Below are 15,225 nucleotides of genomic sequence, written 5' to 3'. Positions count from 1 at the left end.
GGCATGTGGCCTAAGTAGGATCTGTTCTTATGGTGATCTGAAAGAAAATGGCCCCCAAAGGGAGTGGAACTAATGGGCAGTGTGTCCTTGAAGAGAAGGTATGATCTTGTTGGAGCAAGTGTGTCACTGTGGAGGCAGGCTTTGAGGTCTCATAACGCTCAAGATACCACCCAGTGTCTTAGACCACTTCCTGTTGCTTGCAAGATGTAGGACTCTCAGCTACTTCTCCAGCACCAAGTCTACTTACATGCCACCATGATAATAAGCTAACCTTTGAAAATGTAAACGAGCCCCACAATTAAATGTTTCCTCCTAACTTGGTTTTGGTCAGTGTTTTATCAAAGGAAAACCAGAACAGTTATATAATTTCCAATCTCTTCCAGCTGAATACAACCTTCATGACAACAGGGGCTTCATCTGTCTCATTTCTGGGTACATTCAGTATATAGTCTAACATAAAAGGCTACATACCGTTGTCAGGACTCGCATAATTGTATCTATATGCCACCGTTTGGAAGGTGCATATCTGAGAAAATAAGGTGAAAAGCATTGAAATTAATAACCTGTACTATATCCAGTAACTTTCACAAACTATTCTACAAACTTTTCCAAGTCTTCTAGTTAAATGATTCTATTTGGAGATGTTTCACCATTAAACCTAGCAAAAAAAACATCATTTAATTCAATGAACAATCAAATATAATCAAACTTACATTTCCCAGTATTTTACAATAGGAGCAGTTAAATTCAAAGGATGGAACTTTGTCTCAGTTTTTCAGAAGACCAATCATATATTCAGGAAAAAAGAAAGCAAAGAGGGCTGGAGAGAGCTCAGTGGTTAAAACGCTTGCTTTAGAAATCTAAGAACCAGAGTTAATGTTAGTACTCAGGCATCTGTACTGGCCGGCCCTTGAGTCCTGACAGGATAACACCCTCAGCTGTAGTGACTAAGAGCACCTTCTGTGCATGTTCGCTAAGTTCCCTTTTAAAAACTGAGCTTTACCCACCTCCCATCTCTTCTTCTCTATCTCTCTTTCTGTCTCTCTGCCTGTCTCTCTTTCCCCATCTGCCATTCCTGTCTCCAGAGGCCAGTCTTCACTCTCCCCTCTTCCCATGCATTTTCCCCCAATAAAAAATCCCTCTACCTGAGCTCAGTCTCATGACGTCTTAAGATCTCTCATGTGCCACTTTTCTTTAAATTGCAAGTTAGATCTCCAGAACTCACATAAATGCATATGGTGGGTGTGGCATCCTCAGGAGGCAGAGACAAGGAATGTCTAGATCAAGCTGGCTTGAGAGACTTGGACAAATCATAGAGCTCTGGATTTGACTGAGAGACTGTCCATCAATGAATAAGTTGGAAGAGCAACTGAGGATGATCCTGGACATGAATCTTAAACCTCCACGTGCACATGCCCACACATATGCAAACATGCATACTGCACACATTCCACAAGTGGGGAAAATGGGTTCCTTCAGACACAAGTAAGACCAAAACTGAGATCCAGTCTTTTAAATTCAAAGTGAGATATTCAGGAATGAGAGAATATTTACACTACTACAACTGAAAAGTACTTTGTACTTCACATTTACTCATAAATAACTTCAATTCAGATGCTCTTCTGCCTTTTCATAATAGATGCAAGGTGAAAGAATGGATATAGAAGCAAAGTTCACATAAACAGAATTTTGTTTGGTTTTAATATGTTTCAATATTGGCTACAATCACTTCTAATTCAGAGCTTAAAATAAACACTACATGCTTTAAACATGTCTACAACATATCTTGGTCCCATGTTTTAAAGGTGCTTTTAGGAAGTTCCAAACACCTTCTACCAATGAAAATAAAAATTAAATCTTACTTTTCTGCAGCAAGAAAAATTCCAGATGCACAATCTGCTTTAAATTCTGGTTCACATGAATCCAGAAAATAAAGTAATTCCTTCATCATGCCTCGGATATTATTCCCGTTTACCAGGGCAAAACTCAATTCCATTGCACGTCTTGCAGAGGGAGGGAAAAAAAAAAAATATATATATATATATTATGTAACAGATACCCAAGTATGTTCACTATACATCAAAAGCACTGGCAGATGAATATGCACACAAACTTGTGATCCCATCTTTACAAGCCAGATAAGCATGAAAATACATTCATATGCTAGTTCTGATACTGTGTTAAATCTACACTTTTTTCCAGAAATCCTGGAGAGAACGTAGGTGTGGTACCACATGCCTATAAGCCTAGCTCTTAGGAGGTGGAGACAGGATTATCAGTGGTCGATGTCATTCTCAACTACAGAGTTAAAAAAAAGAGTCTGTCTAGTCAGTAGTGGTAGCCCACAACTTCAGTCTCATTTAACCCTAGCTCTTGGGAAGCAGAGACAGACAAATCTCTGTAAATTCAGTTAGCCTGATCCACAGAGCTAGGTCTGGGACAGCTAGGGCTATACAAAGAAACCCTGTTGGGGTCGGGGGAGAACAGTCTGAGTACATGAGACCCTGTCTTATAAACAAACAAATAAGCAAGGAAGCAGATGGATGGATATATAAGGTAAATAAAGAAAAAATACCAATAAAAACTTTAAAAACATGACATTTGTTTCCCTTGTTCTATTCGCACTCCACTTCCATGTAAGTATAACATAACTGTGCTTACATGAAACAGTACCACAGGACTGGGGATGTAACCTAGTTGTTAGAGTGCCTGCCCTTCATGTTCAAAGCTCTATTGAATCCTATGCACTGCAGAAACTGAATAAAGTGGCCCATGCCTATATTCCCAGCATTAAGAAGGTAGAGGCAGGAGGATAAGAAATTCAAGATCATTTTCCCCTATTATAGTGAGTTAAAGCCCAGGCTGGACTAGATCAGACCCTGTCTCAAAAAAAAAAAAAAAAAAAAAACCACAAAAACAAAAAATAAGCAAAGAGGGAAGGCACACATCATTAAAAGTAAAAAAAAAAAGGGCTGGAGAGATGGCTCAGCGGTTAAGAGCATTGCCTGCTCTTCCAAAGGTCCTGAGTTCAATTCCCAGCAACCACATGGTGGCTCACAACCATCTGTAATGAGATCTGGTGCCCTCTTCTGGCCTGCAGGCATACACACAGACAGAATATTGTATACATAATAAATAAAATTTAAAAAAAAAAAAAAAAAAAAAAAAATAGGCCAGGCAGTGGTGGCACAAGCCTTTAATCCTAGCACTTGGGGAGGCAGAGGCAGGCAGATCTTTGTGAGTTCAAGGCTAGCCTGGTCTACAAGAGCTAGTTCCAGGACAGGCTCCAAAGCTACAGAGAAACTCTGTCTCAAAAAACAAAAAAAAAAAAAAAGTAATAAAAATAAATCTTAAAATACACTGGTTAGTTACGGGGCTAGAGAGATGGTTCAGTCATTAAGAACTCACTCAGGTCCTCAGGTAGCTTTATAACCATCTCTAACTCCAACTCCAGGGAAATCCAATGCCTCTAGCCTCTGAGGGCAACTGTACTCATATGCACATGAACCCACACAGACACACATGAATATATCTAATTAAAAAAAAATAGAAACAGCCTGGCAGTGGTGGTTCATGCCTATAATTCCAGCACTGGAGAAGCAGAGGGCAGGAAGGTCAACACAAGTTAAAGGCCAACCTGGTCTACATAATAAGTTCCATACCAGCCAGGACTACATAGAGATCCAGTTCCCAAAACACAAATAGGACACCAACAGACATGCTAATGTGGTAGAAAGCACAAAAGGTCTTAACCCTAAACAAAGGACTAAAAAATACTGAACAGAGAAAAATAGTCTTCCCTAGGGAAGAGCACACCAATTGGTTATCTAATACCAAATGGTCAGCCCTGAATACATACAGGTAAAATTATACAGACTGACAGGTTACAAACCTACATATACATATATGTGTATGTGTGTATGGATATGTATATACAAACATACATATATATGTATGTATGTAAACACATACACATAACAAATTAAAGAAAAAGAGGCCATAGATTTTGAGAGCATATACATATAAGTAACATTAGACAGACTGAGCAGGTTATATGTATATATTTAGGAATATGTTTATATACATATATATGCATACACATATGTATATACATTTACACACCGCACACATATTTATGTGACAATAATTATAGAGAAAGAAGCCACAAATTTAAATGAGAGCAAGAGATACATGGGAGAGGCTGAAGGGAGAAAAGGGGAAAATGAGGCAATTATGCTATCAAAAAATAAAAAAATTATAGTAAAAACAAACAGGCTGGGCAGTGGTGGCACATGCCTTTAATCCCAGCACTCAGAAAGTAAAGGCAGGTGAATCTCTGTGAGTTTGTGGTCTTCAAACCCTGGTCTACAAAGCAAATTACAGGTCAGCCAAAACTGTTACACAGAGAAATTTTATTTCAAAAAACCAACTAACAAAAAACCCAAACTGAACAGGAAACAGACTATAAAAAAGAAAAATATCTGTAAGATAAATGAAAGTCCCTATAGGTGCCTATCAAGTTTGGTAATAAAGGCAAAACTAAAAAGTTTAATATACAAAGCTCCATATAAATCTTATCATATTTGGTTAAAAATTTAAATATTGTTCATAGCAAAAACGACGGCACATGCTTGTAGTGTCAGCACTTAGAAGTTGGAGACAGAGTCAGGAGTTGAAAGTCAACCTCAGGTATTTGAGACCTGTCTCTGGGGAAAAAAAATACCAGAAATATGATGCCTTTCAAAACTATAAGTTAAGTGCATGACTCCACATTAACTAAATACACAACAATAGCAATTCAATTTTCAAAGATAGAATCATTCCCATAAAATGTTAATGTAGTTTTTATATATGAATTAAATTAGTCTTGTACAAGCCTCTGAAGTGGGTGGCCCTCTACCTGTATTTTACGAAGGAGGCAACCAATGTACTGAAAGGGTAGGGAAAATGATGTAGTCTGTTAAGCATAGGGTTGTAATGAGAGACAAATCTGGCTGAGTCTCAGCTCTTAACGATGGATCTTCTGTCAAACACAGGTTTTATTTTTAATCAAAACCCTAAGCCATAGGAAAACAAAAATAAAAGTGAGAAAGTTGACTTCTATTTCCAGAATTGCCCCTTTCAAGAACTAAAGTTTAGGGTTAGGTCATCTGATCCCTTGACCTAACAAGTCTATTAATCAGATATAGAAAGTACTTCCTCTCATTGGTTTACTGTGATAGACAACAAAAGGTGCTGTAAAACCCTCTGTAAGGCTCTACTAAAACCTGGTGTTACTAAATCTAGGTCTTACCTGTAAACTATTCATGCACTTAGCATTTGTCCTGTGTAAATAAATGTTTGTTTACTAAATAACTTTAGAGATCACTTTAAATCTCCTTTGGTTTGGCTTTGAACACATACCAAAAGTTCATTAAAGCTAACTATAAAGCCTTACCAGATGCCACTGAACAAAAAGATTTGTATTTATGTCTTCTGAGAGTGTCAACTGCCTAACAGTTGTTTCTGGTTGTTTCTGGTTGTTTCTGGATGTACTATTCTAAGAAACCCACTTGCCTACTGGTTAAGTACTGTGAAAAAGTGCGCTGTCAGCAAACTGAGTTTCAGCACAGTGGTAAGACACTTAGCCGATGGATCACTCCTTATTTTCATCCTCCAGCACACGTAACACAGCACCTCTACTAAGCAAAGTTTTGTCCAATGTATTTTACCTAAAAACTAAAAGCACTATCAGTGCACACTTCAGTATTTCTCATGGGTCTCTTTAACTGACCTAGACTTCTCATGTCAATATTTTATTACACAGAGAGAGAGAGAGAGGGCTCATTTCTGAACACAAGGACTAAATACCTAAATGTCTGGCTCTCAAACTCAAAACTACTAAAATTAACAAATTTGTGGAGGACACAGACTTATCAAAAAAAAAAATTTGCTTCACTTAACAACACTGGAAAAAGAGTATCTTTCTTACCTTTTTATTGAGACATCCAGATCTTTTAGACAGTCCACAATTGTGCTTCTGTGCCTCTGTACAGCGTTATGATCTGTCTGTACAGTCTTCAACAAAGATGTCAGAGCAACATATCTGTAGAGAATAAAGTTTCACAATAACCATGTTAAAATATAAATCTCAAAAAATTTTTTCTGCTGCCTAAATAAAAACAAAGATGTCTAACACATAAGGAAAACGCTCACGTCTTCAAATGTCAAGATAAACACAAAACTAGAGGCTAGAAAGCAACATCTCTAAAGGAATAAGAGCAAAATCTACAGCAGTGACAAGCTGAAGAGGTTTTGAAATGAGCCTTGCTTTCACATTAACATCCATTTACTCTTTCAAAAGTAACTGACTCAGCTCTTTATAAATCTTCCAAAGAAAACAGTAAGTACATATGCTTTTTCACACTGCCTTACCCACAAAGTACAAGAAGGAAATTATTTTAATTTTATCATTTGAATGGTTTCTGCTTTTTTTTACACCAGTACCAAAATTGCTTCTATAATAATTTGAGTTTAAAGCTGGGCATAACATGCACACCTTTAATCTCAACACTTTGGAGGTAGAGGCAGGTGGATCTCTAAGTTCCAGGCCAGCCTGGTCTACAAATGGAGTTCCAGCACAGCCAGGGCCACACAGAGAAACTCTGTCTCAAGTCCCACCACCACCCTGCCCAAAAATTAACTTGAGTTTAAGATCCAAAGCCATGAAATTGAGTAGTTGCTACAAAGACCCTGTGATTCAGGAAGTCTTAAATGTTTAACATTTGGCCCTTTATAGGATGTTTGTACTTGACTTATAAGAAAAAATTAAACGGTAAAAGAAATCCTCAAATTCTTTACAAAATAGCAATTTTAAGATTTAAATTAAAATTTACCTCAAACTCTTTATCATATAATAAATACTACACGTACGTATAGTCTTGAGCAAAGTCACTCTGTGAAATACTAATTTTTATAATGTAGAAGACATGGGAAATTTTTCAGCTGACTTACCTAATATTTTTGTCATTGTTCAATAAGAATCGACCGAGAATATTTATGGCTAGAACCTAAAGAGAAACAGCATAGGTTTTTTATGTTTTGTTTTTTAATCTAGAAAAGTTATAGATTTATATTGTTTTCTAACTCAAAAAACCAATATCCAGCCTCTGAATAGAACCTGTTTAAAGATGGCAACTGGTTATCTATAGACTATTAGCAAAAGAAAAAAAAATAGCTAAAAACAAACTCTTAAAATCATATTCCATTTCAGGAGCCAGAAAGATGGCTCAACAGATAAAAATGTCTGCAACCTAGCCTGATGACTTGATTTCAAGTTACAGATCCCATATGTTGGAAGGAGAGGACCCATTCCCTCAAGTTGTCTTCTAATGTTCCATGCGTGCACAATAGTGGACATGTATAGATGCACATGTCCCCACACAAAATAAATTCTTTTTAAAAATACCATTCCATTTCAGCAGTAATTACTGAAAGATATAATAAAAATTTGCTATATTTACAGAATGCTGCCCAATTCTAAAATGGTAATAAAGTCAATTAAGATCTTAAAACTAAAAGACATATATATACGTACTCCACTTTAGTAGTTTAACCCTAGAAATTTTTCTGACAAATATAACTGTACAAACATATACACAAAGTCTCCAGCAACAAGTGATAGGAAACAGCCTAGAGATCCATCAGTAACAAATCTTATGGATGTATTACTGGCATGTACAAGAGAGTCCTATACAGGCATTTCAAGAAAGGCATCTGATATATTACAAAACACAAGTGAACCTTGACATTATGCTTAATAAAGACACAAGCAAGGGATAAATACTATATGGTTGCATTCATATAAAAACATAATACTCAATTCAATCACTCTAATTTAAGTGTTTAGAAGGAAAAGATTCAAAAAGACTTACTCGCAATCCACTCTCTGATTTAATGTCCATGATAGTTAGAACCGTTTCATAAAGAATAGCATTTCCTACATTTTTACTAGTCTCTGTATTAGTGGCCACCTGAAAAGACAGAGGGATGCATAAGTGATAAAACAACACTTCCAAAAGGTACCTAGTGCAACCAGACACGCTGGGATTGCAGTCACTCCCTAAGGAGGAACAGGAACTGTCACACTAAGAATCACAGTCTACTTACTCTCTGCACGTTGAAAATGAAAATAGTATACTCCAAGATGGATCAACTCACCTGTGCTAATATATCATTCATAGCTTCACTTGAATCATCATCATTTCGTCCTAAAATTCTTAATAACCGCAAAATTCGTACCTAACATGTAAAATAAAAAATGTTAACAAATTATGTCTAACACAAACAAATCTCACTCAGTATGAAATTCAAATAATTCAAATGAAGTTTTAGATCCCATCAAAAATAAGTCAGAAGAGGTTTTTTTTTTTTTTTTTGGTTTTAAAAATATGGAACGCTTCACGAATTTGCGTGTCATCCTTGCGCAGGGGCCATGCTAATCTTCTCTGTATCGTTCCAATTTTAGTATATGTGCTGCCGAAGCGAGCACGAGTCAGAAGAGTTTTAAACACGTTTTAAAGAACTCATGCACACTTCTATATTTAATTAAGTTATAAGATAATCCACCTTCATGGCCCCATATCCATTAGCTACTTAACTGATAATTAAGTACCTAAGTACAAGATAAATTTTACACTACATGGTCATTTTATTAATTAAATACAATACTTATTTGGTACTGGTTCACTTATTCATATAATTAATGAATTACCAAATTTGTACCCTCTACAAACTTAAGATGATGGAAACATTTCTTCAAATCATTGCATATTAACCAAAATGTTTTTTCAACCTCACCTGCAAGAAGGGGTCACTGATACCAGAAACATCATGTTCTGGGGAATATCCGGACATGATGAGGTTCTTTAGAATACGAACTAATTGGGGCACAAGCTGCAGAAAAGAAAGATGCATCAAAACAACAACAACAAAAAGTGAGTATCTAAGACTATCTCTTCAATAAGCAGATTCTTTGTTTAGAAAAATGATACAAAGGTCTGAGTCCAAGAAATTTCTTCTGCTACAAATACAATATTGAAGATGGTTGAAAAGTATAACTCGGATACTTAGGTGGAAACCTAACAAGTAATATGTACTTTATCAGCAGAATAAAAACAAGCCAGATCTTTTTCCTCCAGAGTTCCATTTGTAAAGACACTAGAAATCACAGTGGGCCAAGAGCCTATGGGAACCGAATACAATAGGCCGATGGAGTATATATACTACAGCTCTATTTTTATAGAACTTGAAACTCTTGGATAGCAAAAAAAAAAAGTTCCTTTTGATTCATTCTAACAAATTTCATATAAAGTATTAACTAATGACTTATTAAAATATAAAGTATACCACACTTCAAACAGAGGGGAAAAAAGACCTTCCCCTGAAGATAGGTTTAGTCAAGTATCCTTTCCCAAAATGCAACAGGAAATACCAAAGTGATCAGCATAAGCCAAAAGGAAAAGATAAAGAAAACACACCTAAAATACCAAGGCCCTTCTCTTTACTTATATGATGAAATTCTGTCACAATTTAATATCAGCACTCAATTGTGTTTTCTTATTTTACCAAAGAGACTATACATTCCTTATAATCAAGAATTCCTTTGTCCTGCTTTTACTAGGTCCATGTCAAAGAGACAATTACTCTCAGTCTAAAGTTACAGGTGCTTTCAAATAAATGAGCCCTCATTTCCTTTTTGTTGATCAATTACTTCATATTAAGATCCTATTCCAAAATATCTGCCACAAATGAACTTTCCCAGTCTCCAAATGAAAACCCCAATTGACTAGCTAGATGAACAGCGCTTATTACCTAAAACTAAATAAAGAAGGATACAAACACTGCATCTTTCTGGAGGAAATCTGAACAGGCCAACTCTACTGCAACTCATTATTTTTCCTCTTTCTTTATGCTGTTCCCTCTCTACTGCCCCAGCCTAGAAAGGTAGTGAGGTTAAGAAGAAATGCCAAGCTACACTCAAGGCATGCACCCAAAACACTCAAAACATTAAGGCCACTTTAACTGCAAGAAAACATAATGTGAACTTAAGTTAGCCACAATCCTTCAGAATTTAGTGACTCATTAAATCATCAAAACAAAAATTGAATTTGGACAACTCCAAGAATAAGACAAGTTATGGAGATATGTAAGCTGTAAATAAAATCTCAGTAAATCTGTAGACTGTGTTGTGAAGATAGGCAGCTCACCTTTCATACTCTCCACAGCCTTCATTTTGTGGACTACATATAACCCTAATCACTTTTTAAAATCTGGTTAAGTTCTTGGAGAAGTCCTTTTTCCTTGGGCTACTAAATTCAGAAATTGTTTTATTTGCTGCCAAGGCCAGCACATTGCATAAGACTGCCCTGGGACAAAAAGCACATGTCTAAGAATTCAGCATACAAGTTCTTGGAACCCAGCTTTATTTTTCAGACAAAAATGCAAGTTACTAAAACTGATGACAGGACAAATAACATAAGGTGACAGAGGGAAAGCTGCAGCCATGAAAGTCAGTTGGTGCCAGGTACTCCACCTCTAAATCCTTTCAATACCCCAAAGCTTCTCAGATTAAGTCCCAGTAAGAGGGAAATAAGAGCTCTAAGTCCGAACTAAAAGCTCAGAAGTACATAGAGTTTTAAAGTATGAGTTACCCACAGATGGTTCTAAACCATCTACTTCAAAAAGAAGCAGTGTTTTGTGTAAGGGCACCACACAGAACCGGAATGGCCACGAGCAAAGCTGCCACGCAGCTGCTCAGTCTCTCCCATGAAAGTGAAGGTAAGATACAGGAGGAGGATTACAACTCAGGGAAGGCTACAACTGAAATCCAAGGCTGACTTTGGAGTCAGGAGTTTAAAAGACAAGACAGAAACTGGACCAGGAAGTTAGCCAAAAATGCTAGAACAAATAATTCACAGTATTAAGCAGAGCTTCAGCATTAGTATAGTTTAAAAGCCACACTTGTGGACGGACACACAAAAGCTACTAAGGACCTAAAGCCAGCATGCACCATCTAAAAAGAGGGTTAATTCTTACCTTTTCATTCTAACATACAGCAGGATTCCAAACAGACAACAGGAACAAAACATACAAAGCAAGCATTAGGGACAGATACGGGTCTCATACTATTTTACATTAATTTAATCAAGACATGAACATCTAAGGGAGAGTGAGGCAAAGAAAAAAAACTGCCATTAGATCTAAAATATAAAATGAGGTCTTTGTGGAGTGCTCAACAACCATCTCTAAAGGAATCAACACATGTACTATACAAAGAACATCAACCTTCTCAGTAAGCAAAGGGAGAAATAAAACTGCCTACTTTAAAATGCTATAAAAAGTGGGGAAAGGGAGCCGGGCAGTGGTGCTTGCTTTAATCCCACCACTTGGAAGGCAAAAACAGGTGAATCTGAGTTTGAGCCAGCCTGGTCTATACAGCAAGTTCCAGGATAGCTTAGGCTAAATACAGAAACCCTGTCTTAGGAAAAAATAAATAAAAAGGAGGGGTAGCCTTAAAAAGGTAGGGCTGTAACAGGAATCAATGACCTCAAATTGTTTGCTAGTTTCACCTTAAGAAAGAAAACAAATTCTATTTGTAATTTGACCTCAGGTAACATTTCCTGGCTCGCTGTGAAAGCAGCAGATAAAACACGTGAGCAGTTTGTCTGCCAACAACAAGGAAAGACTTCTATTCTGAAAAGGGAAACACTATACTAGTGCCAGCTCTTATTTGCCTAAATCTGGCTTCCAGCCCTACCACACAGCAGGGCTAGTCAAATCCTTTATTCAGCTTCATAGCTTGCTTTCAAAAGAAAATCCTAAGTGAAAAAAAAAACATGTACTTTTCAGGAAAATCATCTTTCAATCAATAAAGACTAAGGCACACAGAAAGCACCTACCTTCCTGAAGTGTGCGAGCATGTCTGGGCTCCGCTCACACATCTCTGTGAGGAGGACTACAGACGTATGAAGGACACCTGAGAAAAGGCCAAAGGGAGGCAAAAATGAGTTCCTACTCAGCTCCAGAAAACAGGACTTCACCCCAAAAGGAGACTTGCTACTCCTGCTTCTCAATCCCCCAAGAATCAGAGCACTGTGAAGAGCATTCAGCAGGAGCTGCTGCTTAACCTTGGTCAAGTCAGAATCTTTGCAATAGCTAAAATGCCAAGAACAAGTGTGTCCACCTACAATATCCATGCTCAGTTAGTATAAGCTCCATCTCTCCTTCTCCATGTTTCTGCAATGCACTATTGGCTATACTCTGATAAATAATCCCAGTCAAAAACATTAGTAAGATACTAAATTTTCAGATAAAATATATCAAAATACAAATGACAAGTAAATTTGCTTATCCCAAGGTCAGTAAAAAGGATCTCTAAAGACTTTTCACTAAGTAATAAATGACAGACCTAGCTAAACCTAGTATGTAGTGTTTAACACTACACAATACAGCAGAGCACAGATTTAAATTAATTTAATTAAAATGTGGTGTAAATTAATCAAATTAAATATATTGTGTCATTTTTTTCTTAGTATATAAGAAACAACACTTGGAACTCATTTCAATGACTTCAATATAAGAACAAAAAGTTTTGGGGAAGCCCAGCCACATTACATTTCACTTTTCTCAAGCTTTATGTAAAGATATCTGAATGTACACTACAGATTCCTGTTAGAAATAACTCACAAGAATTTTTGGTAATCTTATACTCCTAACACATGATAGCAAAGAAAAAAAATGTCTTGTTTTATTATGAAATGGTCAAGAAATCAGGTGGCTTTTACATAAAATTTGAAGATATGATCATTTGTACATCATACTGAACATTAATAACGTGATATAGGATCAGAACTGAAAGGTAGGTTTACTACAAAGAAACCAATTTAACTGTAAAGCTACGATCTGGCAGGCAAGACCTATGGTAACAGTAAAGCCCTGAAACACAGGGCTGACCCTTCCTTTCTTAGTACTTTATGAGTTTATCCAAATCACATTACCATGGTTCTTCTCATTCAATAAATTTTTTGTTGCTGGTAAAAACATCTCCATAAGTTCAGGAACCTTCCTGATGACATGAACAGCACACAGTGCTGCCTATAAAAAAGAAAAATAGAAGGACAAAAAAATTTTATTTCAAATAAGCCAGGGCAACCAATCTTAGAAAAGAACTTCACCAACTAGTTCATCTACTAGAAAAATAAAGAGGCTGGTTAATAAGATTTACTATCTGTGAACTGCCTGGGGCTGTCCAGTATATACTAGTGAACTGATAAGGAACATTAAGCCCACCCATTCCTGTTCACATATTGCCAGACACATGGGGAAAACACTTTCAAGAAGATCATAGTTAAAAGAAATTTATCACACAAGTTAAATTTAAGTGAAATTCTGGGGAACTGAAAAACAGACATGGACTTCCATTCTGATAATCATTCCTGGGTCAGATGACCAACACATCTAACAGTGTCACAAAACTTAAAGACTCCTTCTATGAAGTTTAACTGTATCTATCCTGCTCTCAGCTGATTCTTCTCAAGTAAGAAAGTCGCCTAGGGCTAGGCAGTACAGCTCAGTGGTAAAAAGAAGGAAAGAGGAGAGGAAAGGAGGGAAGGTTTGTTAAGGAAACTAGTTTCTACTAAAGAAAACACAGTCTGGGGCTGGAGAGATGGCTCAGCGGTTAAGATCATTGCCTGCTCTTCCAACGGTCCTGAGTTCAATTCCCAGCAACCACATGGTGGCTCACAACCATCTGTAACGAGGTCTGGTGCCCTCTTCTGGCCTTCAGGCATACACACAGACAGAATATTGTATACATAATAAATAAATAAATAAATAAATATTTAAAAAAAAAGAAAACACAGTCTTAGTCATTCGTCCACCAGGAGAAACAGGATAGGTGGAGACTGGTGATTATTCAAAATAATTGCAGCTATTACTTTAGTCAAAATGCAATAAAAGCTTAGATAGACTGATTATAAAAGATTCCTGATAATTCCTCTCCATTTTACTAGGAGGCATTCAAATCTGAAGGAATGCTTTAATTTAATGCAACATTGTGCATTCAAATAAGAGCAGCTCCCACAGTACTAAAGTCACTGGCATACACACTGAGAAAGTCTGTGTGCATCATTAACAATACACAATCTAAAAACGGTCCTATACAAGCTCCTTTTTCTCACACCAATAACAGACTCAGTAAATGCCAATGAGATGATCGTTTTGCTCATTTATTAAACATATACATTCTGTATTTTCTTTCTTTCCCCTCTCCCTCCCCCCTCTCTTTATTATGTATACAATATTCTGTCTGCGTGTATGTCTGCAGGCCAGAAGAGGGCACCAGACCTTATTACAAATGGTTGTGAGCCACCACGTGGTTGCCGGGAATTGAACTCAGGACCTTTGGAAGAGCAGTCAATGCTCTTAACCACTGAGCCATCTCTCCAGCCCTCATTCTGTATCTTCTTTACCATAGTCTTAGGATTGAAGCAAAACTTAAAACTCAAAAGAACAAGGTTTTTAGAAACAAACAAAAGCAAGTAAGTTAGGAAAATAAGACCATTCTCTGTCATTACTATCCAATCAGGTACATGGACTTTAGAAAGTCATCTCTCAATCATTCCCTCACAGCTATCTAGGCCCCAGGGGAACTGTCCTTTTAGAGATACAAAGGCACAAGTACATGTGTCAGTTATTAGTAAAAAGTCAATGAAAAACTTTATTATCAAAATTTTAATATGTGAAATAATTTACAAAGTACTCAGATGTGCTGCTGAGGACAGAGTTTGTCTATAAATTAAAAACAAAAACAAGAGCCGGGCGGTGGTGGCGCACGCCTTTAATCCCAGCACTCGGGAGGCAGAGGCAGGTGGATCTCTGTGAGTTCGAGGCCAGCCTGGTCTACAAGAGCTAGTTCCAGGACAGGAACCAAAAAGCTACGGAGAAACCCTGTCTCGAAAAATAAAAAAAAAAAAAAAAAAAAAAAAAAAAAAAAAAAACAAGGAAGAGCCGGGTGATGGTGGAGCACGCCTATCTCTGTGACCAGCATGGTCTACAAGATCTCGTTCCAGGACAGGCTCAATGAACTGCAGTGGAACTCTATCTCAAAACCCCCCTCCCCAAAAAAAATTAATCAAAATTCATGTATAATTCTTTTAAATACATTTACTGAAAAAATAAAAAATA

General features: G+C 36.9%; 1 protein-coding gene and 2 non-coding genes across 4 annotated transcripts in view; all 3 read right to left on the bottom strand.

Moving 5' to 3' along the window:
* The window catches only part of Ap1g1 (adaptor related protein complex 1 subunit gamma 1), an 84,870-nt gene that overhangs the window by 19,712 nt on the left and 49,933 nt on the right, over window positions 1–15,225 (bottom strand). Inside the window, exons 5-14 of one of the 2 annotated variants that reach the window (XM_041649609.1) lie at window positions 13,038–13,134; window positions 11,940–12,016; window positions 11,077–11,085; window positions 8,839–8,934; window positions 8,200–8,280; window positions 7,914–8,012; window positions 6,994–7,049; window positions 5,972–6,085; window positions 1,863–2,003; window positions 472–526 (exon numbers count right to left, since the gene is read on the bottom strand). In XM_041649609.1, the coding sequence (XP_041505543.1) occupies window positions 472–526; window positions 1,863–2,003; window positions 5,972–6,085; window positions 6,994–7,049; window positions 7,914–8,012; window positions 8,200–8,280; window positions 8,839–8,934; window positions 11,077–11,085; window positions 11,940–12,016; window positions 13,038–13,134 (825 nt within the window). The remainder of the gene's footprint in view (window positions 1–471; window positions 527–1,862; window positions 2,004–5,971; window positions 6,086–6,993; window positions 7,050–7,913; window positions 8,013–8,199; window positions 8,281–8,838; window positions 8,935–11,076; window positions 11,086–11,939; window positions 12,017–13,037; window positions 13,135–15,225) is intronic. The other variant, XM_041649610.1, reaches the window with a different exon arrangement.
* Window positions 5,580–5,665, bottom strand: LOC121447731. The gene has a single exon (XR_005974254.1). It is a non-coding gene; the product is annotated as a small nucleolar RNA SNORD71 (small nucleolar RNA).
* Window positions 8,424–8,530, bottom strand: LOC121447692. Its single transcript, XR_005974222.1, has one exon. It is a non-coding gene; the product is annotated as a U6 spliceosomal RNA (small nuclear RNA).

This window comes from Microtus oregoni, unplaced genomic scaffold (genome assembly GCF_018167655.1).
Source record: "Microtus oregoni isolate MIOR12 unplaced genomic scaffold, Mior012 000004F_ref0000308, whole genome shotgun sequence".
NCBI classification, from domain to species: domain Eukaryota; kingdom Metazoa; phylum Chordata; class Mammalia; order Rodentia; family Cricetidae; genus Microtus; species Microtus oregoni.
This window is presented reverse-complemented; position numbering and strand designations above follow the sequence as displayed.